This window comes from Hemitrygon akajei, chromosome 1, assembly GCF_048418815.1.
Source record: "Hemitrygon akajei chromosome 1, sHemAka1.3, whole genome shotgun sequence".
Lineage (NCBI taxonomy): Eukaryota > Metazoa > Chordata > Chondrichthyes > Myliobatiformes > Dasyatidae > Hemitrygon > Hemitrygon akajei.
Genome location: NC_133124.1, coordinates 290,682 through 318,135, shown reverse-complemented (window position 1 = coordinate 318,135; position 27,454 = coordinate 290,682). Strand labels below are relative to the sequence as shown.

Sequence of the window (27,454 nt, the reverse complement as noted above, 5' to 3'; positions counted from 1 at the left end):
AATCAGCATCTGGAACACAGCACTTCAAAGAGTTTACTCGCTGGTCGGGAAAGCTAATATAAAAGACGAGCTTCACAGGAGTTCAGTCATTTCAGAGCTCCAGTCTGGGTTTGCAGTCTGGCTATGACGGTGTGAATGATGTGAAAGATGGGGAAGGTCAGAACAGGAAGATAACACAGATAAACGAGTGGCTGAGGAGATGGTGCAAGGGACAGGGTTTCAGGTTTTGTGGATAATTGGAACTTTTCTGGGGAAGGGGTGACCTGTACAAGTGGGACAGATTGCACCTGAACTGGGGGGGAACTAATATCCTGGGAGGGAGGTTTGCTAGTGCGATTGGGTAGGGTGAAAACTAGATTTGGAGGGGGGTGGGAACCACAGGAAGGGAGCAATAACACACAAAATGCTGGTGGAACGCAGCAGGCCAGGCAGCACCTATAGGGAGAAGCGCTGTTGACATTTCCGGCCAAGACCCTTCGTCAGGACTAACTGAAAGGAAAGATAGTAAGAGATTTGAAAGTAGGAGGGGGAGGGGAAAATGTGAAATGATAGGAGAAGACCAGAAGGGGTGGGATGAAGCTAAGAGCCAGACAGGTGATTGGCAAAACGGATACAGAGCTAGAGAAGGGAAAGGATCATGGGACAGGAGGCCTGGGAGAAAGAAAGGGGGAGGAGAGCACCAGAGGGAGATGGAGAACAGGCAGAGTGATGGGCAGAGAGAAAAAAGAAAAACTAAATATATCAGGGATGGGGTAAGAAGGGGAGGGGCATTAACAGAAGTTAGAGAAGTCAATGTTCATGCCATCAGGTTGGAGGCTACCCAGCTGGTATATAAGGTTTTGTTCCTCCAACCTGAGTGCGGCTTCATCGTGACAGTAGAGGAGGCCATGGATAGACATATCAGAATGAGAATGGGACGTGGAATTAAAATGTGGGGCCACTGGGAGATCCTGCTTTCTCTGGCGGACAGAGCGTAGGTGTTCAGCAAAATGGTCTCCCAGTCTGCGTCGGGTCTCACCAATATATTAAAGGCCACACCGGGAGCACCAGACGCAGTATACCACATCAGTCGACTCACAGGTGAAGTGTCGCTTCACCTGGAAGGACTGTCTGGGGCCCTGAATGGTGGTGAGGGAGGAAGTGTAAGGGCAGGTGTAGCACTTGTTCCACTTGCAAGGATAAGTGCCAGGAGGGAGATCAGTGGGAAGGAATGGAGGGGATGAATGGACAAGGGAGTCGCGTAGGGAGCGATCCCTGCAGAAAGCAGAAAGAGGGGGGAGGAAAAGATGTGCTTGGTAGTGGGATCCCGTTGGAGGTGGCAGAAGTTATGGAGAATTATACGTTGGATCCGGAGGCTGGTGGGGTGGTAGGTGAGGACAAGGGGAACCCTATCCCGAATGGGGTGGTGGGCGGATGGGGTGAGGGCAGATGTGCGGGAAATGGGAGAGATGCGTTTGAGAGCAGAGTTGATGGTGGAAGAAGGGAAAAAAAAGGAAGTTTAAAAAAGGAAGACATCTCCTTCGTCCTGGAATGAAAAGCATCATCCTGAGAGCAGATGCAGCGGAGACGGAGGAAATGTGAGAAGGGGATAGCATTTTTGCAAAAGACACGGTGGGAAGAGGAATAGTCCTGGTAGCTGTGAGAGTCTGTAGGTTTATAGTAGATATCAGTAGATAGGCCGTCTCCAGAGATGGAGACAGAAAGATCAAGAAAGAGGAGGGAGGTGTCAGAAATAGACCAGGTAAATTTGAGGGCAGGGTGAAAGTTGGAGGCAAAGTTAATGAAGTCAACGAGCTCAGCATGTGTGCAGGAGGCAGCACCAATGCAGTCATCGATGTAGCGAAGGAAAAGAGGGGGACAGATACCCGTATAGGCTTGGAACATGGACTGTTTTTTATAGACTCTCCAATAGTAACAGAGACATCAAGAAGCAGATAGGGAGGCAGATTCTGGAACGGTGCAATAATAGTAAGTTTTTGTGATGGGTGATTTAACCTTTCCTAATATTGACTGGCAAGGGGTTTGGATGGGGTGGAGTTTGTTAGGTGTGTTTCCTGGCCAATATGTAGATAAGCCAACTAGAGCAGAAGCTGTACTTGATATAGTAATGGGAAATAAACCTGGCCAGGCATCAGATTTCTCGGTGGGAGAGTATTTTGGAGCTAGTGATCACGACTCTATCTCCTTTACCATAGCACTGGAGAGGGATAGGAGCAGACAATCCAGGAAAACATTTAATTGGGGTAGGGGGAAATATGATATTATTAGGCAGAATCTTGGGAACATAAATTGGAAGCAGATGTTCTCATGGAAATGCATGGCAGAAATGTGGCAAAAGTGTTCAGGGAAAATTTGCAGGGCATTCTGCGTAGACATGTTCCATTGAGGCAGGAAAACGATGGTAGGATAAAGGAACCATGGAGTACAAAGGATGTAGAAAACTAGTTAAAAAGTAAAAAGCTTATGAAAGGTTTAAGAAACTAGCTACTGTTAGAACTCTAGAAAATTACAAGGGTGCCAGGAAGGAGCTCAAGAATGAAATTAGGAGAGCTAGAATGGGGCATGAGAAGGCCTTGCAAGCAGGATTAGGGAAAACCCCAAAGCATTCTGCAAGTATGTGAAGAGTAAGAGGATGAGCCATGTGAGAACAGGACCATTCAGGTGTGATATAACCATATAACAATTACAGCACGGAAACAGGCCATCTCAGCCCTTCTAGTCTGTGCCGACACTTACACTCACCTAGTCCCACTAGCCAGCACTCAGCCCATAACCCTCCAGTTCTTTCCTGTCCATATACCTATCCAATTTTACTTTAAATGACAATACCGAACCTGCCTCTACCACTTCTACTGGAAGCTCATTCCACACAGCTACCACTCTCTGAGTAAAGAAATTCCCCCTCGTATTACCCCTGAACTTTTGCCCCCTAACTCTTAACTCATGTCCTCGTTTGAATCTCCCCTACTCTCAATGGAAAACGCCTATCCATGTCAACTCGATCTATCCCCCTCATTATTTTAAATACCTCTATCTTATATGCTCCAAAGAATAAAGACGTAACTTGTTCAGCCTTTCCCTGTAACTTAGGTGCTGAAACCCAGGTAACATTCTAGTAAATCTTCTCTATTTTGTTGATATCTTTCCTATAATTCGATGACCAGAACTCTACACAATACTCCAAATTCGGCCTTACCAATGCCTTGTACAATTTTAACATTACATCCCAACTCCTATACTCAATGCTCTGATTTATAAAGGCCAGCATACCAAAAGCTTTCTTCACCACCCTATCCACATGAGATTCCACCTTCAGGGAACTATGCACCATTATTCCTAGATCACTCTGTTCTACTGCATTCTTCAATGCCCTACCATTTACCATTCAATGTCCTACCACTGATAATGGAAATGCATGCATGAAGAGGAATAGATAGAGTGGACAGCCAGCGTCTCTTCCCCATGGCACCACAGCTCAATACAAAAGGACACGGCTTTAAGGTAAGGGGTGGGAAGTTCAAGGGGGATATTAGAGGAAGGTTTTTTACTCAGAGGGTGGTTGGTGCGTGGAATGCACTGCCTGATTCTGTGGTGGAGGCAGATACACTAGTGAAATTTAGGAGACTACTAGACTGGAATATGGAGGAATTTAAGGTGGGAGGATATATGGGAGGCATGGTTTAAGGGTCGGCACAACATAGTGGGCCGAAAGGCCTGTACTGTGCTGTACTATTCTATGCAGTCGGAGGAGTGAGCGGAGGTACTTAATGAATACTTTCCTTCAGTATTCACCACAGAAAAGGACCTTGGCAATTGTGGGGATGAGTTACAGCGGACTGAAATGGTTGAGTCTACAGACATTAAGAAAGAGGATATGCTAGAGCTTTTGAAAGGTATTAAATTAGATAAGTCACTGGGACCAGACGAGATATACTCCAGTATACTATGGGAAGTGAGGGGGTAGATTGCTGAGCTTCTGGCAATGATCTTTGCATCATCAATAAGGACGGAAGTAGGACCATAGGATTGGAAGGTTGCAAAGGTTGTTCCCTTACTCATGAAAGAGAGTAGAGATAGCCCAGGAAATTACAGACCAGTGAGTCTTACTTCAGTGGTGGGAAAGTTGTTAAAGAAGATCCTGAGAGGCAGGATGTCTGAGCATTTGGAGAGACATAATCTGATTAGGGATAGTCAGCACGGCTTTGTCGAGGACTGGTCATGCCTTACAAACATGATCAAATTCTTTGAGGATGTAACAAAAGACATTGATGAAGGTGGATGTAATGTATATGGATTTCAGTCAGGCATTTGATAAGGTTCCCCATGCAAGGCTCATTCAGAAAGTAATGAGGCATGGGATCCAGGGAGATCTTGCTTTGTGGATCCAGAACTGGCTTGCCTACAGAAGGCAAAGGGTGGTTGTAGATTGTTCGTATTTTGCATGGAAGATAGTGACTAGTGGTGTTCCTCAGGGATCTGTTCTAGAACACCTCCTATCTGTGATTTTTATAAATGATCTGGATGAGGAAGTAAAAAGGTGGGCTATTAAGTTTGTTGATGACCCAAAAGTTGTGGGTGTTGTGGATAATCTGGAGGGTTGCCAGAGGTTACAGCACAACATCGATAAGATGCAAAACTGGGCTGAGAAGTGGCAGATAGAGTTCAACCCAGTTAAGCATAGCGGTTCATTTCCATAGGTCAAATTTGAAGAAAGAATATAATATTAATGTTAAGACTCTTGGCAGTGTGGAGAATCAGTGAACTCTTGGTGCCCATGTTGACAGGACACACAAAGCTGCTGCGCATGTTGACAGTGTTGTTAAGAAGGCATATGGTGTGTTGGCCTTCATCAACCATGGGATTGAGTTCAAGAACCGTGAAGCAATGTTACAGCTATATCAGACCTTAGTTAGAACCCACTTGGATTACTGTGTTCAGTTCTGGTCACCTCATTACAGAAAGGATGTGGATACTATAAGACCATAAGATATAGGAGCAGAAGTAGGCCATTCAGCCCATCAAGTCTGCTCCACTATTCAATCATCGATTGATCCAATTCTCCCAGTCATCCCCACTCCCCTGCCTTTACCCCACACCCTTTGATGCCCTGACTAATCAAGAACCCATCTATCTCTGCCTTAAATACACCCAATGAGTTGGCCTCCACAGCCGCTCGTGGAAACAAATTCCACAGATTTACCACCCTCTAAAGTAATTTCTCCGTATCTCAGTTCTAAAACGACATCCTTCAATCCTGAATTTGTGCCCTCTTGTCCTATACAAAGAGTGCAGAGGAGATTTACAAGGATGTTACCTGGATTGGAGAGTATGCCTTATGAGAATAGTCTGAATGAAGTTGGCCTTTTTCCTCCTTGGAGTGACGGAGGATGAGAGGTGACCTGATTGGTGTATAAGATGTTGAGAGGCATTGATGGTGTGGATAGCTAGAGGCTTTTTCCCAGGGCTGAAATGGCTAACACAAGTGGGCATAGTTTTAAGGTGCTTGGAAGTAGGTACAAGGGGGATGTCAGAGGTAAGTTTTTCACACAGAGAGTGGTGGGTGCGTGGAATGCACTGCCAGCGAAGGTGGTAGAGGCAGATACAATCAGATGTTTTAAGAGACTCTTAGATAGGTACTATGGAACTTAGAAAACTAGAAGGCAATGCAGTAGGGAAATTCTAGGCAGTTTCTAGAGTAGGTTACATTGTGAGCTGAAGGGCCAATGTGCACTAGATTTTCTATGTTCTGTGTTCTAACGCAACTGGACTTGCTGTGTTGTCGGGAAGATGATTCACCACTCATCTGAGAGGTTTCTTCAGTACTGATCCATGGTGGGTAGTTTTATGGTATATAAACTCTTGAGTTGTTTAAAGGTATACCGATCACATGAAAGTCGTTAAGACTCATAGAGATAATGAAAGGTTCATTAGTCTTACCTTTGCATGAATGGAGGTGTGAACTGTTGTGGAGATACTGGGGTAGAGATGTTAGGACTGTGCTGTAAGTAGCTGCTAAGTGGTGTCATATGGGTTTTCCAGTTTGACAAAGATGGCTTCTTTAACCACCCTTTCAAACCACCTGTCCTCCCTGTCCTTTGTCCTTTAAGTGTAGATATACAGCAGAGTCTTTACCTCTCATTACCTTTACAACTTTTAATGACCATCATGTGACTGCTATACCTTTAAACAACTCAGAGTTTATAAACTGGAAAACTACCCACCATGGATCAGAACTGAAGCTGAGTGGCAAAATATCTTCTAGACAACATAGCAAGTCCAGTTGCCTTGATTTCCTACTACTTCATAGACTATAACAAAAAAGTTTTGAAATAATACCAAATTTTCCTCAAATGCTATTCTCCAGACTAATTCTGACCACATACTTATTTATTTAATGATACACTGCAGAATAGGGTCTTCCAGTCCTTTAAGCCATGCCACTCTAGCAATCCCTGACAACTCTGATTTAACCCAAACCCAATCACAGGATAATTTACAATGACCAATTAACCTACCTGGTAGGTTTTTGGACTGTGGGAGGAACGTAGAGTACTCACAGGAAACTCAGGCATTTCATATGGAGGATGTAAAGAGATTCCATACAGAGGATGCAGGGTTTGAACTCAAAACTCTGATGCCTCAAGCTGTAATAGCATCACGCTGACTGCTACGCTACTGTTGGTGACAAATGTGAATGAATTATTACTGAAATGTTTCAGCTATAATAAGCCAGGCACCAACTGCACAGCTTTCACTAAAATTCGGAACAAATTATATTTCATCACCATTTTGTTTTTTGGCATCTATTATTACATGATCCAAGATATTCGATTGAGGAACCCAAGAGAAATTAGAGCTGTCAATCACAGGGCAAAAATTACTGTTTTGAGCAGCTTTCATAATATCATAAATTAGCAAGCAGAACAGGGAAGAAATTCTGAAATCAAATAATTGATTGCTAGACCTAGTCTAACAGTAAAGAACATGTAGGGGAAACTCAGAACAGAAATGTGGAGGATAGTGCTGCAACATGGAATTGAAGAACAAGTACAGCAATAAGGAGAAAAAATAAATCGCCTATCATTAATTCATTTAATGAATTAGTATCAGTACTCTGAAGTTAAGGATGTGATGACGACCTTCGATGAACTGATGATTGTGTCCAGAAGAAATTGAGAGGCTATCTAAATCACTGACTAAAATAACACTCATATTCCCTTATATAAACATTAATAACAACTATCCAAAACTACATCAGCAAACAAGTTCTTTTATATTGGATACCATACCTTATGCCTGAAATGGAGAACCAGGTCACGAGGAGACAGACCTAAAGAGAATCAATTTACATTAAATTGGAATGTCAAAACTTAATCTTAACTAAAGAATATAATTACAATTGACAGTTTAGATCATCCGTTCTTTCCATTAGACATATTTATGAAATCATGGAATGACACATCTAAGAAACCGGCTTTTGTTTTGTTATGCCCTTTCTAATAACTATGAAAGTAGTCCTACTTTCACTGGTTTTATATTTTTAGTACATAAATAAATTATGCACAATCCAATGTCTCCAAGGGAAATGTGCAAAGAATGTCCTGATTTGAGTGAGTAGCTAGAAGTCGTTGTCACATCGGTACCAATGACATGGGTAGGAAGGGTAACCAGGTCTTGCAAAGTGACTTCTGGAGTCAGGTGCTAAGTTAAAGAACAGGACCTCCAAGGTGATGATGTTCAGATTTCTATCAATGCCATGTGCTAGTGAGCCCAGAAATAGGAAGATCATACAGTTTAATATGTGGCTAAGAAGTTGATGCAGGAGGGAGGGTTTCACATTTTTGGAACATTGGGCTCTCTTCTGGAAGGTGGGACCTGTACAGAAGAGACAATTTGCTAGTGAACTGGAGGGGAAATAATATCCTAGCAGGAAGGTTTGCTAGTGTTACTCAGAATAGTTAAGAGGGAGGTGCATAGCAAATATAGGCAGGAAGGAGAAAATGAGGTCTTTGAGGAGTATAAGAAATATAAGAGAACACTTAAGAAGGAAATTGGGACAGCTAAAAGAAGGGATGAAGTTTGTCTGACAAGATGAAGGAGAATCCCAAGGGCTTCTACAGATGTATTATGGGGAAAAGGGAACCAATTCTAGTTGGCTGCTGGTGGCTAATGGTGTTCCGCAGGGGTTGGTATTGGGACCACTTCTTTTCCTGTTTCATGTCAAAAATTTGGATGGCAGAATTGGTGGCTTTGTGGCTATGATATGAAGATCATTGGTGGAAGCAAGGAGTCTGCAGAAGGACTTGGACAGACTAACAGAATGGGCAAAGAAGCAGATGGCATATACTGCATGGAAGTGTACAGCAGTGCACTTTGGTAGAAGGGATAAAGGCATAGACTAATTTCTAAACAGTGAGGAAAGTCAAAATCAGAGGTTCAAAGGGACTTAGGAGCCTTGTGCAGAATTCCTGAAAGGCTAACTTGCAGGTTGAGTCAGTAGCAAGGAAGGTAAATGCAATGTTAGCATTCATTTCAAGAGGATTTGAATATAAGAGCAAGGATGTAATGCTGAGGCTTCATAAGACATTGGTCAGACTGCACTTGGAATATTGTGAGCAGTTTAGGGTCACTTATCTAAGAAAAGATGTACTGACATCCACAAAAATTATTCTGGGAATGAAAGGGTTAATGCGTGAGTAGCGTTTCATAGCTCTGGTCTTGTACTCGCTGGAGATTAGAAGAATGAGGCCGGGTCTCAATGAAACCTATTGAATATCGAAATGCTGTATAGAGTGAATGTAGGGAGGATGTTTCCTACAGTGGGGGTGTCCAGGACCAAAGTGTGCAGAATGCAATGAAATAATAGAGATCAGTGAATACAGACCCATAATTCCTTGAAAGAGGTGCAAGGATAGATAGGGTTTTTGCTCATTGGCCTTCATAATCAATGTACTGAGTACAGGAGTTGGGATGTTGGGATTGTAACCAGTATAACAGAGCTGAGGATGAGCCAGCAAGTTTATAAGTAGATGATGGGTATAACATGAATGTAAGGATGGACAAGCCAATGACTGGGTACAAATGCAGACAGAGCAGTGTTAAATCATAACACAGCGGCAAAATTCAAAAGGGCAAAGAATGCAGGACTGAGGGAGCTCTATTTAAATGTGCATAGCATTTGTAATATGGTGCCACAATCAGAGATTATTCGGAATGACGCTGTGGACATCACTAAGTCGTGGCTGAAAGAAGGCCATTGTTGAAAACTTAACATCAAAGGATAAACTTTGTATCAAAAGGACAGGCAGTAAGGCATAGGTGGTGGTGTGGTTCTGTTGGTAAGAGATGGAATTACACCTTTAGAAAGAGCTGACAAAGAATGGTGAAACTTTGTAGGTAGAATTAAGAAATTGCAAGAGTGAAAAAACCATTATGGGAATCATATATAGGCCTCCAAATAGTAGCCAAGATGTGGGGTTGAGATTGCAAAGAGAGCTGGAAAAGGCATGTAATAAGGGTAATGACACAATTGTAATGGGGAACTTTAATATGCAAGGGGATTTTGGGAAAATCAGGTTGGTGTCGGATCGCAAGACAGGGAATTTGTTGAATGCCTATGAGATGGCTTTTTAGAGCAGCTTGGGCTTGAGCCTACTCAGGGAAAGGCTACCTTAGATTAGGTGTTGTGTAATAGTCCAGATCTTATTCGGGAGCTTAACGTAAAGAAACCCTTAGGAGACAGCGATCATAATATGATTGAATTCATTCTGCAGTTTGAGAGGGAGAAGTACAAGTCAGATGTATCAGATTCACAATGGAATAAAGCGAATTATAGAGACATGAAAGAGGAGCTTTCCCAGGTGGATTAAAGGAGGATACTGACAAGGATGATGGCAGAGCAGTGAGGTTTCTGGGAATGGTTCACAACGTGCAGAATAGGTATGTCCCACAGAGGAATCAGATCTCAAATGGCAGGGGTAGGCAACCATCCATGACAAATAGAGTTAAGGACTGCATAAAAGCCAAGGAAAGGGCATGTAATGCAGCAAAAATGAGTGGGAAGTTGGATGATTGGGGCACTTTTCAAATCCATCAAAAGGCAACTAAAAAAGGTACAAGAAGAGTACAGATGAAATACGAAGGCAGACTAGCCAATAATATAAATCAAGATACCAAAGGTTTTTTCAGTTACATAAAGAGTAAAATGGAGGTGAGAGTTGATATTAGACTTCTAGAAAATTATGTTGGTGAGGTAATAATGGGGGACAAAGAAATGGCAGATAACTTAATGGGTACTTTGCATCTGTCTTCACTGTGGAAGACACCAGCAGTGGTGCCAGAGGTCCATGAGTGTCAGGGAGCAGGAGTGAGTGCCATCGCTATTATAAAGGACAAAGTGCAAGGCAAACTCAAAGATCTTAAGGTGGATAAGTCACCTGAGCCAGAAAGACTACATCGCAGAGTCCTGAGAGAGTTGCTGAAGAGATAATGGATGCATTGGCCATGATCTTTTCAGTATCACTTGATTCTGGCATGGTCCCAAAGGACTGGAAGATTGTAAATGTCACTCCACTCTTTAAGAAGGGAGGAAGGCAAAAGAAAGGAAATTATAAGCCAGTTAGCCCAACCTTAGTGGTTGGGAAAGTATTGGAGTCTATTATTAAGTATGAGGTTTTGAGGTACTTGGAGACTAATGATAAAATAAGTCAAGGTCAGCATGGTTTCTGTAAAGGGAAATCTTGCCTGACAAATCTGTCAGAGTTCTTCGAAGAAGTAACAAGCAGGGTGGACATAAGAGAGGCTGAAGATGCCATTTACTTGGATTTTTGGAAGGCATTTGAAGGTGCCACACATGAGGCTGATTAACAAGATAAAATTCTATGGTGTTACAGGAAAGATACTGGCAGGGAAGCATCCACCTGCATCACTGTCAGCTTCTCACCCAGCAGAGCAGAGCGGATGGTGTTGAACGCACTGGAGAAGTCAAAAAACATGACCCTCACAGTGCTTGCTGGCTTGTCCAGGTGGGCGTACACACGGCTCAGCAGGCAGACGATGGCATCCTCAACTCCTAGTTGGGGCTGATAGGCGAACTGGAAGGGGTCTAAGTGTGGCCTAACCATAGGCCGGAGCTGCTGTAGAACAAGTCTCTCCAGGGTCTTCATGATGTGGGAAGTCAATGCCACCGGTCTGTAGTCATTGGAGCCACTGGGGCGCGGCATCTTCGGTACAGGGACGAGGCAGGACGTCTTCCACAGCACAGGAACCCTCTGGAGACTCAGGCTCAGGTTGAAAACATGGTGAAGTACTCCACATAGCTGGGGGGCACAGGCTTTGAGCACCCTGGGGCTGACACCATCCAGGCCTGCAGCCTTGCTTGGGTGGAGACTTTTCAGCTGTCTTTTCACCTGTTCAGCTGTGAAGCCCACCGTGGTGGTTTCAGGTGTGGGAGGGGTGAGAGTAGGGTGGGGGGCTGTGAGGAGGAGTAGGAGGGGAGAGTGAAGTATGTGTTGGCTGGGGGCCGACAACAGATGAATTATGTGAGGGATGGGCAGGGGCCACAGTGTCAAATCTGCTGAAGAACAGGTTAAATTCGTTGGCCCCGTCCACACTGCCTTCAGCTCCTCTGTTACTAGTTTGCCGGAACCCAGTGATGGTCTTCATCCCACTCCAGACCTCTCTCATGTTGTTCTGCTGGAGTTTCCACTCAAGCTTCCTTCTATACCTGTCTTTAGCCTCCCTGATCTTGGCTTTCAGGTTCCTCTGTATTGTCCTCAGCTCCTCCCTATTTTCATCTCTAAACACCCTCTTTTTAGCGTTCAGGATGTCCTTAATGTCCTTTGTTACCCATGGCTTGTTATTTGAATAACAAGGGACAGTTCTTGCCGGAACATTGCAGTCCACACAGAAGTTGAAATAACCAGCGATGCACTCAGTGAGCCCATCAATGTCCTCTCCATGTGGCTCACAGAGTGCCTGCCAGTCTGTCACCTCAAAACAATCCTGGAGTGCCTCATAAGCCTCCCCCGACCATTTCCTCACTGACCTCGAGGTGGAGGAGTGGGTAGTGTTGAGGAAACAGAGAGCTTGCAGAGAGACTTAGATAGTTTAGGGGAATGGGCAAAGAAGTGGCAAATGAAATACAACATTGGAAAGTGTATGGTCATGCACTTTAGTGGAAGAAATAAATGGGAAGCCTATTATTTAGATGGGGAGAGCATTCAAAACGCAGAGATGCAAAGGGACTTGGGAATCCTTGTGCAAGATACCCTAAAGGTTAGCCTCGATTTGAGTCGGTGGTGAAGAAGGCAATTGCAATGTTGGTATTCATTTCTGAGGTACAGTATATAACAGCCAGAATGTGACATTGTGGCTCTATAAGGCACTTGTGAGACCACACTTGGAGTAAAGTGTGCAGTTTTGGGCTCTTTATTTTAGAAAGGATACGCTGACAGTGGAGAGGGTTCAGAGAAGATTCAAGAGAATGATTCCAGGAATGAAAGGATTACCATATAAGGAACATCAAGTAGCTCTTAGGCTGTATTCCCTGGAGTTCAGGAGAATGATGGGAGATCTCAATGAAACATTCCGAATGTTAAAAGGCTTGAACAGATTAGATATGGCAAAGTTATTCCCCATGGTAGGGGAGTCTCGGACAAGAGGGCACGTCCAATGAGGATTGAAGGACGTCCATTTAGAACTGAGATGTGGAGAAATCACATTAGTCAGAGGGTGGTAAATCTGTGGAATTTTTTGCCATGAGCGGCTGTGGAGGCCAAGTCATTGGGTGCATTTAAGGCAGTGATAGATCAGTTCTTGATTAGCCATGGCATCAAAGGGTATGGGGAGAAAGCAAGGGAGTAGGGATGACTGGAAGAATTAGATCAACCCACGATTGAATGGCAGAGCAGATGCACAGAGCCAAATGGTCCACATCTACTCCTATATCTTATGATCTTATGGTTTTATGGTTATATTGTAGTTTAGAAGCCATTGGTGTAGCCCAATTTGGATTTGCCTCAGGGTAGCAAACACCTCCTCTCTGTAATCTGTACAGGGTCCATGAAGTCAATGCCATTTTGCATCACTTCTGTAGACTCTATCCATCGCCCAAGTGTACAGATGTGTACAATGTACTGTGTATGTTAATCAAAATGGCTTCTTTGTTTTGTTAAGAGTAGGAATGCTTCTTTGTATGATAAGTGCTTTCTCACGCAGTTGCTTAGCTTTAGACTTGCTGATATCGGGATTGTATTCATTTGTTAACCAATGGGGAATGTTATTTTGTCTTGTGAGGCTGGGAGCTTGGGGGTTTTCACAGTCTTTTCAGGGGAGTCGAGAAGAAGACACCGAGGAAGGTGGATGTGCACTGCACTGCTCGGTCAACCACCAGGGTGGTCCCAGGTGCAAGGACGTGGAGGTCGGAGGAAAGTGACAAGCGGTCGAATGGTTCGATAGTTGAGCTCCAACAATGTGCACTAAACTGACTGAACTTTGATAAGTTGGCGCCTTTTACTTTATTTTCTTTTCCTTCATATATACTGTATTGCATAGCACTCTTTTAGTTTTAGTAAAATCTTTAAAGTGTATTCCATAACGGTATCTGGTGTGAGTTTGATATTGTGTGTGCGCGCGTGGCATAAACTTGATTCTCACAGCACCTGCATGTATGGGAGGTGGGGTTGGTAAGTAGCTGGATCACCTTTTCCCCTGGACCATATATGTTAACTCAAGGCCCGCGGGCCAAATCCGGCCCGCGGTGGAATTATCTTTGGCCCGCGAGATAATATCTAATTACTATTAAAGCTGGCCCCAGTAATCGAAGCGCCTATGGCGTATGATATGGCTAATGCTGAGTTTATTCAGGTACAAGGTTTTCAGGGTTTTTAGTGTTTATTTGGCAGTCTTTTTCATAAGAAACGGAATTTGTAAAGTGAAACACTTTGTAGTTATAGCAGAGACTGAGACACATGAGAGCAGGCTGAAAAAACGGAGGCAACGAAAGCTGCGTTCGCACGCGTCCGACTGATCCGGCCCGCATGAAGCTGCATTTTGCTCAATCCGGCCCGTGACCTAAAATGAGTTTGACACCCCTGCCCTAGACATATACCAGCCTGTTGGGTAAGCGTTACATTTGTGGGGGCTCATCCGGGATCGGATTGTCAGGGGCAGTGGAATCGCGCAGGCAGCAGTGTGGAGATGGACAGAGATAAGATTGTTAACTGGTGCGAGTTGGAAGATGTACTGGTACAGTATGCCTGTGTAGTGAGCGGAGTGGATTTTCGAGTTTCAGGAGATGCGTTAGTGTGGGGGTTAAGTTTGATAAAAGGTATGGGGCAGGTAGAATTGGTAGCTAGACGGTGTGGTAAAGAGGTACAGTCTAGTTGGGTATTGGTTCGTACGAGTGCTGACGTCATGACGTTGGAACTGCCAGCGACAGTCAGTGTTCCGGGAGAGGCGGGGCCATGGGGGCTCCACACCCCCTCCAAGGATGAGGATGACGAGAAACCAGAGGAGGAGCTAGAGCTAGAGGTAGCCCCCAGAGAGGTGTCCGTCACTAGTAAAGGGAGGTTGGAGGAGGGAGGCGGGACTAGGTCCCGCCCCCCAGGGATGGTGGAGGCCTTGGAGCTGGCAGCCACACTTAACTCCCTGGTGGGAGTGGCCGAGAGGCCACGGCTGAAGCTGGGGCTGTTCTCAGGAGCCAAGCCTACTCTGGATGGGGAGGTGGACTATGAGACCTGGATTGGGCATCGAGAGGTGTGGCCAGGCTCGGAGGAGGAGAAGAGGCAGTGATTGGTGGGAAGTTTGAGGGGTTCAGCAGCCATAACAGTCCGGGAGTTGAAAGCCAAAAAGCCTGGTGCTTCAGTGGAGGAATGCATAGAAGTTTTGGAGGGAGCGTTTGGGTTGTCAGGGGAACTCATGCTGCTTTTAGCAGAGTTTCAACACCTGGAACAATGGAGAGGGGAAAAGCTCTCCGAGTACATATTTCAGATGGAGGGGATGCTTACAGGGTTGCAGTGCCAGGGGGTAGTGAAGGCGCCTGACGTGGCTAGCGTGAGGATGAGTCAGATGTTCAGTGGCTCTCTGGAGGAGGACAAGCTGGCGTGGACTATCTGGCAGGCTTATAGAAAGGGCCCCCCTCCATCAATCGGGCAACTGATTAGAGAGGTGCGGGAGGAAGAGAGAGCGTTGGGGCGGAAAAGGGGCTCGGGCCACCGGGAGCAATCCTCAGCAATACAGGAAGTGGTGGCTGGGTGGAGGACTGAAAACCCTCAGGGGAGTAGGGACCCCCTCTGGAGGGGAAGGACAGGGAAGGTACCCACTCCCGGGGGCGACCTGTGCAGTGGGCTGGGAGTGGGGGCCGTCCTGGGAGAGGAGGGGCGGCGGGCAGTGTGTGCTTTAACTGTGGGAAAGAGGGGCATTTCAGGTGGGACTGTGGGCAACCAAAGCTGTGCTATAGCTGTGGAGAGGAGGGACACTTTCGGTGGGATTGTGAGAGACAAGGAGTCCCGCGGCGGGGAAGCCCCCCCTGCGACTAAGAAGGGAGAGGTGTCAAGAAACTTAGGAGAGGCTCAGTGAGGGAACAGACTGAAGCCTCTGGAGGAACACGTTCCCAGAGATCAGCCAGGGGACCACCGGGTGCCCATGCCTTTATTTCGGATGGGCTGGTAGGACCCCGTGCCAGTGTGTGTCTACGAATAGAGGGAGTTTACGCAAAAGCCGTTCTTGATATGGGATCACAGGTGACCTTATTGTACTGGTCGTTCTACAAACCAATATCTAAAGCATTTGCCCATAACCCCATTTGATGCCCTGCAGATTTGGGGTGTGAGCGAGGGTGATTACCTGTACGATGGGTACCTATCGCTGAGATTGGAGTTCTCGGATGGCGATGTGGGCGTGCCCAAAGCTATTGAGCCACTGGTGTTGGTGTGTCCGGACCCGGTGGAAATCTGTGGTGCTGCCCTCCTGGTGGGGACTAACTCCCCTGTTGTGCGACGGCTCCTGGGAGCTTGTAAGGAGAAAGGGGGGGAACACTTTCTGGAGACCCTCTCGGTGCATCCAGTGTTTCAAGCGGTATTCGAAGAAGGGGTTGCCCCCAAGGGCTGGACCCAGAGTGTAAACGAGGGACGGTATGGTGTATGCAGGGGAGGCCCAAGGTGATCCGACCAGGGGAGGTAGCACTCGTGATGGGGACCCCCAGATTCCCCGGAGTACCGACGGGCGAAGCCCTGTTAGTAGACACCCCAGACGATCTTGAGGGGGAGACACGATTTCCGGCGGGGGTGCTGGTGAGGCCCGAAGGGCAGAGACCGGGGTGGTACATGCGAGGCGTATAGCCATAAGTGTCAGGAACACTACGGCAAGAGAAATCACCTTTAAGATGTGTTCCTGGTGACGGTAATGTCTAGCACACCAGTGAGGACCTCTAACGGGGAGGGGTTGGAGCATCAAAGGGAGCTGACCACTGAAGCCTTTAACTTCGGGGATTCTCCTGTGTCGCCGGAATGGAAACGGAGGCTAGTGGAGAAGATGCTGAAGATGGAAGCTGTTTTTTCTCAGGGCGAGTTTGATGTGGGCTGCTCCAAAAGCACTCGCCACACCATCCGGGTGACGGAGGACACCCTGTTCCGAGAGAGAACTCGGACAAGCCCCCAAAAATGTAACACTTATCCAACAGGCTGGTATATGTCTAAGGGAAAAGGAGATCCAGCTACTCACCAACCCCACCTCCCATACACAGAGGTGCTGTGAGAATCAAGTTCATGCCACGCGCACACACACAATATCAAACTCACACCAGATACCGTTACGGAATACACTTTAAAGATTTTACTAAAACTAAAAGAGTACTATGCAATACAGTATATATGAAGGAAAAGAAAATAAAATAAAAGGCGCCAACTTACCAAAGTTCAGTCAGTTTAGTGCACATAGTTGGAGCTCAACCATCAAACCATTTGACCCCTCGTCACTTTCCTCCGACCTCCACGTCCTTGCACCTGGGACCACCCTGGTGGTCGACCGAGCAGTGCAGCGCACGTTCACCTTCCTCGGCGTCTTCTTCCCGACTCCCCTGAAAAGACCGCAAAAACCCCCAAGCTCCCAGCCTCACAAGACAAAATAACATTCCCCATTGGTTAACAAATGAATACAATCTCGATATCAGCAAGTCTAAAGCAAAACAACTGCGAGAGAAAGCACTTATCATACAAAGAAGCATTCCTACTCTTAACAAAACAAAGACACCATTTTGATTAACATACACAGTACATTGTAAAGATGCAAAGAATGCATTTAAGATCTCCCCATCTGTTTTGGCTCTACACATGGATTCCCTTCTAGTCTTCCAGAAGACCAGTCTTGTCTGTTGCAATCCTTTTGCTCTTAACATATTTGTAGAATCCCACAGGATTCTCCTTCACTTTGTCTGCTAGAGCAACTTCATACCTTCTCTTAGCCTTCCTGATTTTTTCCCTGAGTGTTCTCTTGCATTTCTTGTAAATGCAAGATTGGAGCGACTGGGCTTGTATACACTGGAATTTAGAAGGATGAGAGGGGATCTGATTAAAACATATAAGATTATTAAGGGATTGGACACACTGGAGGCAGGAAGCATGTTCCCGCTGATGGGTGAGTCCAGAACTAGAGGCCACAGTTTAAGAATAAGGGGTAGGCCATTTAGAACAGAGATGCAGAAAAACTTTTTCACCCAGAGAGTGGTGGAAATGTGGAATGCTCTGCCCCAGAAGGCAGTGGAGGCCAAGTCTCTGGATGCTTTCAAGAGAGAGTTAGGTAGAGCTCTTATAGATAGCAGGATCAAGGGATATAGGGAGAGGGCAGGAATGGGGTACTGATTGTGTATGATCAGCCATGATCACAGTGAATGGCGGTGCTGGCTAGAAGGGCCGAATGGCCTACTCCTGCATCTACTGTCTATTGTCTATTGTACTCCATAAGCACCTCATTTGTTCCTACCTGCCTATACCTGCTGTGCCCCTCCTTTTACCTCTTAATATATCAATATCCCTTGAAAACCAATCAGAGCATTGAGTATAGGAGTTGGGATGTAATGTTAAAATTGTACAAGGCATTGGTGAGGCCAAATTTGGAGTATTGTGTACAGTTCTGGTCACTGAATTATAGGAAAGATGTCAACAAATTAGAGAGAGTACAGAGGAGATTTACTAGAATGTTACCTGGGTTTCAGCACCTAAGTTACAGAGAAAGGTTGAACAAGTTAGGTCTTTATTCTTCGGAGCGCAGAAGGTTGAGGGGGGACTTGATAGAGGTATTTAAATTTTGAGGGGGATAGATAGAGTTGACATGGATAGGCTTTTTCCATTGAGAGTAGGGAAGATTCAAACAAGAGGACATGAGTTGAGAGTTAAGGGGCAAAAGTTTAGGGGTAACACGAAGGGGAACTTCTTTACTCAGAGAGTGGTAGCTGTGTGGAACAAGCTTCCAGTAGAAGTGGTAGAGGCAGGTTCGATTTTATCATTTAAGAAAAAAATTGGATAGGTATATGGACAGGATAGGAATGGAGGGTTATGGGCTGAGTGCAGGTCAGTGGGACTAGGTGAGAGTAAGCGTTTGGCACAGACTAGAAGGGCCGAGATGGCCTGTTTCCGTGCTGTAATTGTTATATGGTTGTATGGTTATATTCATAGGGGATTTGACAGTTAGGGGGACAAATAGGAGATTCTGTGGCAGCAAAGAGACGCCCGGATAGTGTGTTGCCTCCCGGGTGCTAAGGTCCAGGATGTCTCTAAGCAGCTGCAGAATATTCTTGAAAGGGAGGGTGAATAGCCAGAGATCATGGTACATGTTGGTACCAATGACATACGTAGGAGATGGTTAGAGGTCCTGCACCATAACTTTAGGGAGGCTGAAGAGCAGGACCTCCAAGGTGGTAATCTCCAGATTACTCCCAGTGCTATGAGCCAGTGAAGGTCAGAAAAAGAAGATAGTTGAGATGAATGAGAGGCTGAAGAGACAGTACAGGGGGTAGGGTTTCAAGTTCTTGGATCTTTGGAACCTTTTCTCGGGATGGGGTGGCCGGAACAAGTGGTACGGATTGCATCTGAACTGGAAGGGAACCAATATCCTGGAAGGGAAGTTTTCTAATGTTATTGGGGAGAGTTTAAACTAGATTTGCAAGGGGGTGGGAACCAAAGTGAAGAAGCAGAGGATGGACTGGTTGGTGCACAAGTAGGCACAACTTATAGGGAGGAAGGATAGGCAGACAGATAGAAACATAGAAAACCTATAGCACAATGCAGGCCCTTCGGCCCACAAAGTTGTGCCGAACACGTCCTACCTTAGAAATTACCTAGGGTTACCCATAGCCCTCTATTTTTCTAAGCTCTATGTACCTATCCAAAAATCTCTTAGAAGACCCTATTGTATCCACCTCCACCACCGTTGCCAGCAGCCCATTCCACACACTCACCACTCTGCGTAAAAAACTTCCCCCTGACATCTCCTCTGTACCTACTCCCAAGCACCTTAAACCTGTGCCCTCCTGTGGCAGCCATTTCAGCCCTGGGAAAAAGCCTCTGACTATCCACACGATGTTAGAGCAAAGAAGCACTCAGCCATATGGTTTGAGATGTGTCTATTTTAATGCAAGGAGTATCATAAGCAAGGTGAATGAACTTAAGAGCGTGAATCAGCACATGGAACTATGATGATATGGCCATCACAGAGGCTTGGTTCTCAGGGGCATGAATGACTGCTGAGTGTGCTAGGCTATAGATGTTCCAAAAATGACAGGAAGTGAGGCAAAAGAAGTGAGGGAAAGGCACTACGAATCAGGGATTGTACAACGGCTGCAGAAAAAGAGGAAGTCATGGAGGGATTGTCTACTGAGTCATTGTGGTGGAAGTCAGAAACAAGAAAGGGACAACAACTCTACTGGGTGAGACTCTTCAATAGGTACATGGAGCTTAGAGAAATAAAGGGCTATGTGGTAGGTAAATTCTACGCAACTTCTAGAGCAGGTTACATGGTTGGCACAACATTGTGGGCCGAAGGGCCTGTAATGCGCTATACATTTCTAGGTTTCTGTGCTTCTCTGTCTCATCTTTGTTGGAAATGGACATCTGTCTATTTTGAGGTTTTGCCACCTGGTCCGAGATTCCCCACCAAAGTAAACATTCTCTTCACATCCGCTCTATTGAGGCCTTTCAATATTCAGTAGGTTTCAGTGTGATCACCCTCGCCCCATTCTTCTAAATTATATTATAAGACATCCTGGCGAGTTTAGGACCAGAGCTTCAATCAGTGCTCATATGATAACACTTTCATTCCCAGAATCATTCTCCTGAACCGCCTCTGAAAATTCTCCAAAGTCAGCACATCCTTTTGTACATAAAAACTGCCCAAAGCTGCTCACAATAATCCAGGTGTGGTCTCACCAGGGCCTTACATACTCAGTATTACATCCTTGCTTTGATAGTCTCGTCTTCTAGAAATAAATCCGAACATTGCATTCACCTTCCTCACCACTGATTCAATCTGAAAATTAATGTTTATGGAAACCTGCATGAGGACTCCCAAATCACTTTACACCTCACATTTTTGAACTTTCTCCCCATTTTGGATATAGTCTATGGTTTTATTCTGTCTAACAAAGTGCATGACCAAACACTTCCCGACACAATATTCCATTTGTCACCATTTTGCTCATTCTCCTAATGGGTCTAAGCCCTTTTTCAGCTTCTCTGCTTCCTCAACACTATCTGCCTCTCCACCCACCTTAATATCATCAGCAAACTTAGCCACAAAACCATCAATTCCACCATCCAAATCATTGACATATAACATCAAAGGAATTGGTCCCAACACAGACCCCTGTGGAACATCACTAGTCACTGGCAGCCAACCAGAAAGGGCTCCCTTTATTCTCACTCTTTGCCTCCTGCTAATCAGCTAATGTTCCACCCATGCTAGTGTATTTTCTGTAATACCGTGGGCTCTTAACTTGTTAAGCAGCCTCATGTGTGGCACCTTGTCAAAGAACTTTCTGAAAATCCAATTGCACAATATCCACTGATCCTCCTTTCTCTTTCCTACAAGGCCATAAGATATAGGAGCCAAAGTAGTCCATTTGGCCAATCAAGTCTGCTTCACCATTTCTTCATGGCTGATCCAATTTTCCTCTCAACCCCTATCTGCTGCCTTCTCCCTGTATCCCTTCATGCCCTGAACAATCAAGAATCAACCTTTATCTTAAACTTACAGTACATAAATTCTTGGCCTCAACAGTTGCTTGTGGCAAAGAATTCCAGAGATTCACCACTCTCTGGCTTAAGAAATTCCTCATCTCTATTCACGGCTGGGCACCACAGTAGCATAGTGGTCAGTGTGACACTATTACAATTTGGGACCATAAGGCCATATGATATAGGAGCAGAATTAAGCCATTTGGTCCATCAAGTCTGCTCCACTACTTTATCATGGCTGATCCAATTTTCCCTTCAGTCTCAATCTCCTGCCTTCTCCCCATATCCCTTCAGGCTCTGACCAATCAAGAATCTATCAACTTCTGCCTTAAATATACATAAAGACTTGGCCTCCACAACTGCATGTGGCAACAAGTTCCACAGATTCTCCACTCTCTGGCTAAAGAAATTCCTCCTCATCTCTGTATTAAAAGGACACCCCTCTCTTCTGAGGCTGTGTAGCCTCGTCTTAGACTCTCCCACCATAGGAAACATCCTCTCCATTTACATTCTATCAAGTCCTTTCATTGTTCAATAAGGTTACAAGACTACAAGACCATAAGACATAGGAGTAGAATTAGACCATTTGGTCCATCGAGTCTGCTCCACCATTTAATCATGGCTGATCCTTTTTTTTCCCTCACTCCTCAGCCCCACTTCTGGCCTTCTCCCTGTAATCTTAAGGCCATCAGACACAGGATGTCATATGGGGGTGTTGTATTAAGACCCAAATGCAGGGCGCAGGCACTGAAGTACTAGGGGCAGGACGAAACAAGCTAAAGGATAGGACAAGGTGTGGAGACCATGGCGTTCATGGAGACCGTGGCGTTCAGAGAGATCTTGGGGTCCAAGGTGGTCTCGAGGCTTAGCTAGAGGCAGAGGTCTTGAGGCTTGGCTTGACGCTGGGGTCTCGAGGCTTGCTTGAGGCTGGGTTCTTGAGGCTTGGCTTGACGCTGGGGTCTCGAGGCTTGGCTTGACGCTGGGGTCTCGAGGCTTGGCTTGACGCTGGGTTCTTGAGGCTTGGCTAGAGGATGGGTTCTTGGGACTAAGAATGCTGGGAGGATAGCCCCCTGGGCAGGCCGCAGAACTCCTGGGCAGGACCCAGACCTCCCAGGCAGGACACAGAGGCCTGGGCAGGTAGCGGGGCAAAACCCGTCAGAGGCGAGGGATAGGAAGGGGCAGAGTCCTCTGGGCAGGCCGCAGAACTCCTGGGCAGGACCCGGACCTCCCAAGCAGGACACAGGGGCCTGGGCAGGTCGCGGGGCTCCTGGGCAGTTCGTGGGGCACAACCCATCAGAGGTGAGGGATAGGAAGGGGCAGAGCCCCTGCTGGGCAATGGCAGTCCGGCCTCGCTTACCCGACGGAGGCAAGGGATAGGAAGGGGCAGAGCCCTCCGCCGGGCAATGGCAATCTGGCCTGGCTTACCTGACGGAGGCAAGGGATAGGGAGGGGCAGAGCCCTCTGCCAGGCAACGGCCATCTGGCCTGGCTTACCCGATGGAGGCAGGGGGTAGGAAGGGTGCTCGGTCCAGGGTGACTTCAAGACTCACTGTGGCCGGAAGACTTGGGCAGGCTACGGAGCAGCCCAGTGCATAACTCACTCACAGAACTCATCGTTAACGGTGGTACTGTAGCGATGTGCTACGCGCAGCGCTGAAATTACGACACGGAGTCGGTAAACTGCAACCACGGAATAAGTTTATTTCACAAACACAGTCTTGCTTAAAAGCCTGTCTCCCCCCACTCGAAACTTGGAGAGGCACGTAACTGAAACTCCCTGAGGCTATGTATCTTTGTCTCTGGCTCTGGCTAATTGTCAGCCGGTTCGAGTGTGCTAGTAATTGGGTCGCCACATAACCCCCCCCCCCCAGAACCGGCGGTACACACCCCCAATGTCCACAGTCTGGGCCGGGCCCTGTTTGGGAGGTCGGCCTCTGCGCCGCGGGTGCCGGAAACTCGACCGGTTGCGCCAAGTCCACGTGGGCCGGTTTGAGTCGGTCCACCGTGAAAACCTCCTCTCTCCCCCCCAACGTCCAGCACGAACGTGGACCCGTCGTTTCTGATCACCGTAAACGGCCCCTCGTAGGGCCGTTGCAGCGGTGGCCGATGCCCGCCCCGGCGTACAAACACAAACTTACAGTTCTGCAGATCTTTGGGTACGCAGGTCGGGTGCTGCCCATGCTGCGAAGTGGGTATGGGGGCCAGGTTACCAAGTCTCTCGCGTAGTCTGCCCAGGACCGCCGCGGGTTCTTCCTCTCGCCCCCTTGGGGCTGGTATGAACTCCCCAGGAACGACCAGGGGCGCGCCGTACACCAACTCGGCCGACGAAGCGTGCAGATCGTCTTTGGGCGCTGTGCGGACGCCGAGCAGGACCCAGGGAAGCTCGTCCGCCCAGTTAGCTCCTCGCAGGCGGGCCATGAGAGCCGACTTCAGGTGGCGGTGGAAACGCTCCACCAGTCCGTTCGACTGTGGGTGGTAGGCAGTGGTGTGGTGCAGCTGAGTCCCCAACAGGTTGGCCATCGCTGACCAGAGGCTGGAGGTGAACTGGGCGCCTCTGTCGGAGGTAATGTGGGCCGGGACACCAAAGCGGGACACCCAGGTGGCGATCAGCGCCCGGGCGCAAGATTCGGAGGTGGTGTCGGCGAGCGGGACCGCCTCTGGCCATCTTGTGAACCTGTCCACGATAGTCAGGAGGTGCCGCGCCCCGCGTGACACAGGCAGGGGGCCCACGATATCCACATGAATGTGGTCGAAACGCCGGTGGGTGGGGTGGAACTGCTGCGGCGGGGCCTTGGTGTGTCGCTGCACCTTGGCCGTCTGGCAGTGCAGGCACGTTCTGGCCCAGTCACGGACCTGCTTGCGAAGTCCGTGCCAAACGAACCTGCTGGAGACCATCCGGACGGTAGTGCGGATGGAGGGGTGGGCCAAGTTATGAATGGAGTCGAACACGCGTCGTCGCCAAGGTGCCGGGACGACGGGACGGGGCTGGCCGGTGGCGACGTCACAGAGTAGGGTCCTCTCACCTGGGCCTACGGGGAGGTCCTGGAGCTGCAAACCGGAGACTGCGGTCCGGTAACTCGGGATCTCCTCATCTGCCAGCTGTGCCTCTGCCAGCGCCTCAAAGTCTACCCCTTGGGAAAGGGCGTGAATGTTAGGACGAGACAGCGCATCCGCCACGACATTGTCCTTACCCGAGACGTGCCGGACGTCCGTCGTGTATTCAGAGATGTAGGACAGATGGCGCTGCTGGCGGGACGACCAGGGATCGGACACCTTTGTGAATGTAAAGGTAAGCGGTTTGTGGTCCGTGAACGCGGTGAAGGGCCTACCTTCTAAGAAGTACCTGAAATGCCGGATTGCCAGGTATAGCGCCAACAGCTCCCGGTCGAAAGCACTGTACTTGAGCTCGGGCGGCCGCAGGTGTTTGCTGAAAAACGCCAGGGGTTGCCAGCGGCCCGCGATGAGCTGCTCCAGTACCCCACCGACTGCCGTGTTAGAGGCGTCCACCGTGAGGGCGGTAGGGACGTCCATTCTGGGGTGCACTAGCATCGTGGCATTCGCCAAGGCATCCTTCGTTTGAATGAAAGCGGCGGCGGACACCTCGTCCCAGGTAATGTCCTTGCCCGGACCGGACAGCAAGGTGAACAGGGGGCGCATGATCCGGGCAGCTGAAGGGAGGAAGCGGTGGTAGAAATTGACCATACCTACGAATTCCTGCAGGCCTTTGACCGTGGTGGGTCGGGGGAAATGACGGACCGCATCTACCTTAGCGGGCAGAGGGGTTGCCCCGTCTTTAGTAATCCTGTGGCCCAGGAAGTCAATGGTGTCGAGCCCGAACTGGCATTTGGCCAGGTTGATCGTTAGACCGTAGTCACTCAGCCGGGCAAAGAGCTGTCGGAGGTGGGACAGATGCTCCTGACGACTGCTGCTGGCTATGAGGATGTCGTCCAAATAGATGAATGTGAAGTCCAGGTCGCGTCCCACCGCGTCCATCAACCGCTGGAACGTCTGTGCGGCATTCTTCAGGCCGAACGGCATGCGGAGGAACTCGAAAAGGCCGAATGGGGTGATGAGAGCCGTTTTGGGGATGTCGTCTGGATGCATCGGGATTTGATGGTATCCGCGGATTAGGTCCACCTTGGAGAAGATCTGCGCGCCGTGCAGGTTGGCTGCAAAGTCCTGAATGTGCGGCACAGGGTAGCGGTCCGGTGTTGTAGCCTCGTTCAGCCTGCGGTAGTCGCCGCACGGTCTCCAGCCCCCTGTCGCCTTGGGCACCATGTGCAGGGGAGAGGCCCATGGGCTGTCAGACCGCCGTATGATCCCCAATTCCTCCATCCGTGTAAACTCCTCCTTCGCCAGTCGGAGCTTGTCCGGGGGAAGCCGCCGAGCGCGGGCATGGAGGGGTGGTCCCTGGGTCAGGATGTGGTGCTGTACACCGTGTCGGGGCATGGCTGCCGTGAACTGTGGTGCCAGAACCGATGGGAAATCCGCCAGGACCCTGGTGAAGTCGTTGCCGGACAGCGTGATGGAGCCGAGGTGAGGGGCCAGCAACTGGGCTGCACCCAGGGGGAATGTCTGAAAGGTCTCGGCGTGAACCAGTCTCTTCCTGGGCAGGTCGACCAGTAGGCTGTGAGCCCGCAAGAAATCCGCACCCAGAAGCGGTTGGGCTACGGCGGCCAGTGTGAAGTCCCACGTAAACTTGCTGGAGTCGAGCCGTAGCTGCACCGGACGGGTGCCATAAGTCCTTATTGTGCTGCCGTTCGCGGCCCGCAGGGGGGGACCCGGCGCCCTGCTACGGGTGTCGTAACTCGTCGGAGGTAAGACGCTGATCTCGGCACCGGTGTCGACCAAAAACCGGCGTCCCGACTGTTTGTCCCAGACATACAGGAGGCTATCCCGAAGGCCAGCCGTCGTAGCCATCAGCGACGGCCGGCCCTGGCGTTTCCCGTGGAATTGGCAGGGCGGGCGACAGCGGCGGGCATCTGCGCCCCACCGCTGGTGGTAGAAACACCAGTGTTCGTTGGGCTCCACAACCCGGCCTCTGGGTTTAGCGGGCTCTGCGGCCGGGCCTGGACTGGTTTGCTGCTGGGAGCGTGGCCGGGTGATCTGTGCGATGGGCGCCCCACTCACCTTCTTGGCGTTCCACAGCGCGTCCGCCCGGGCTGCCACCTTCCGGGGGTCGCTGAAATCCGCGTCGGACAGCAGCAGGCGTATGTCCTCGGGCAGCTGCTCCAGGAATGCCTGCTCAAACATGAGGCAGGGCGTGTGTCCGTCGGCCAGAGACAACATCTCATTCATCAAAGCCGATGGAGGCCTGTCTCCCAAGCCATCCAGGTGCAGTAAGCGGGCAGCTCGCTCGCGGCGGGAGAGCCCGAAAGTCCTTATGAGCAGGGCTTTGAATTCCGTGTACTTGCCGTCTGCCGGGGGAGACTGTACGAACTCTGCGACCTGGGCCGCTGTGTCCTGGTCGAGGGAGCTCACCACGTAGTAGTAACGGGTGTCCTCTGAGGTTATTTGCCGAACATGGAATTGGGCTTCTGCTTGCTGAAACCATAGGTGAGGTTGTAGCGTCCAGAAGCTTGGCAAACGCAGCGGCTGCCATCTCCGGTCCAAAAAAACGGTTGGACCGTCGGGGTCACCAATGTAGCGATGTGCTACGCGCAGCGCTGAAATTACGACACGGAGTCGGTAAACTGCAACCACGGAATAAGTTTATTTCACAAACACAGTCTTGCTTAAAAGCCTGTCTCCCCCCACTCGAAACTTGGAGAGGCACGTAACTGAAACTCCCTGAGGCTATGTATCTTTGTCTCTGGCTCTGGCTAATTGTCAGCCGGTTCGAGTGTGCTAGTAATTGGGTCGCCACAGTACTCCAAGCCTGGACAGACAGACAGATAGGATGACATGAAATGACCCACCCCCCCAACTATACTCGATCCCAGAGCCCCTTATATTCACAGCCAACTGATAGGCATCAGGTGCACCTCCTTGAGCCCAACCAAGCCAAGATGATCCTCAGGTGTGACTATTTGAGTTCAAGGCGAAACGAGGGGCGGTCGTAGGACCCACAGTCCGGAGTCCATGGACTGGATCAAGAACCGGAATGCGGACTTTGGACCCGACCATAACACAGGAGAACAATTAGGCCATTCAGCCCATTGATTCTGCTCTGCCATTCCATCATAGCTGATCCTGGATCCCACTCAATCCCACACTCCTGCCTTCTCG

General features: G+C 48.5%; 1 protein-coding gene across 3 annotated transcripts in view; it reads right to left on the bottom strand.

The window, feature by feature from the left end:
* avl9 (AVL9 homolog (S. cerevisiase)) overlaps window positions 1–27,454 on the bottom strand; it is a 305,466-nt gene that overhangs the window by 161,819 nt on the left and 116,193 nt on the right. For all 3 annotated transcript variants that reach the window (XM_073070590.1, XM_073070639.1, XM_073070722.1), the window contains one exon: window positions 7,290–7,330. In XM_073070590.1, coding sequence (XP_072926691.1) covers window positions 7,290–7,330 — 41 coding nt within the window. The remainder of the gene's footprint in view (window positions 1–7,289; window positions 7,331–27,454) is intronic.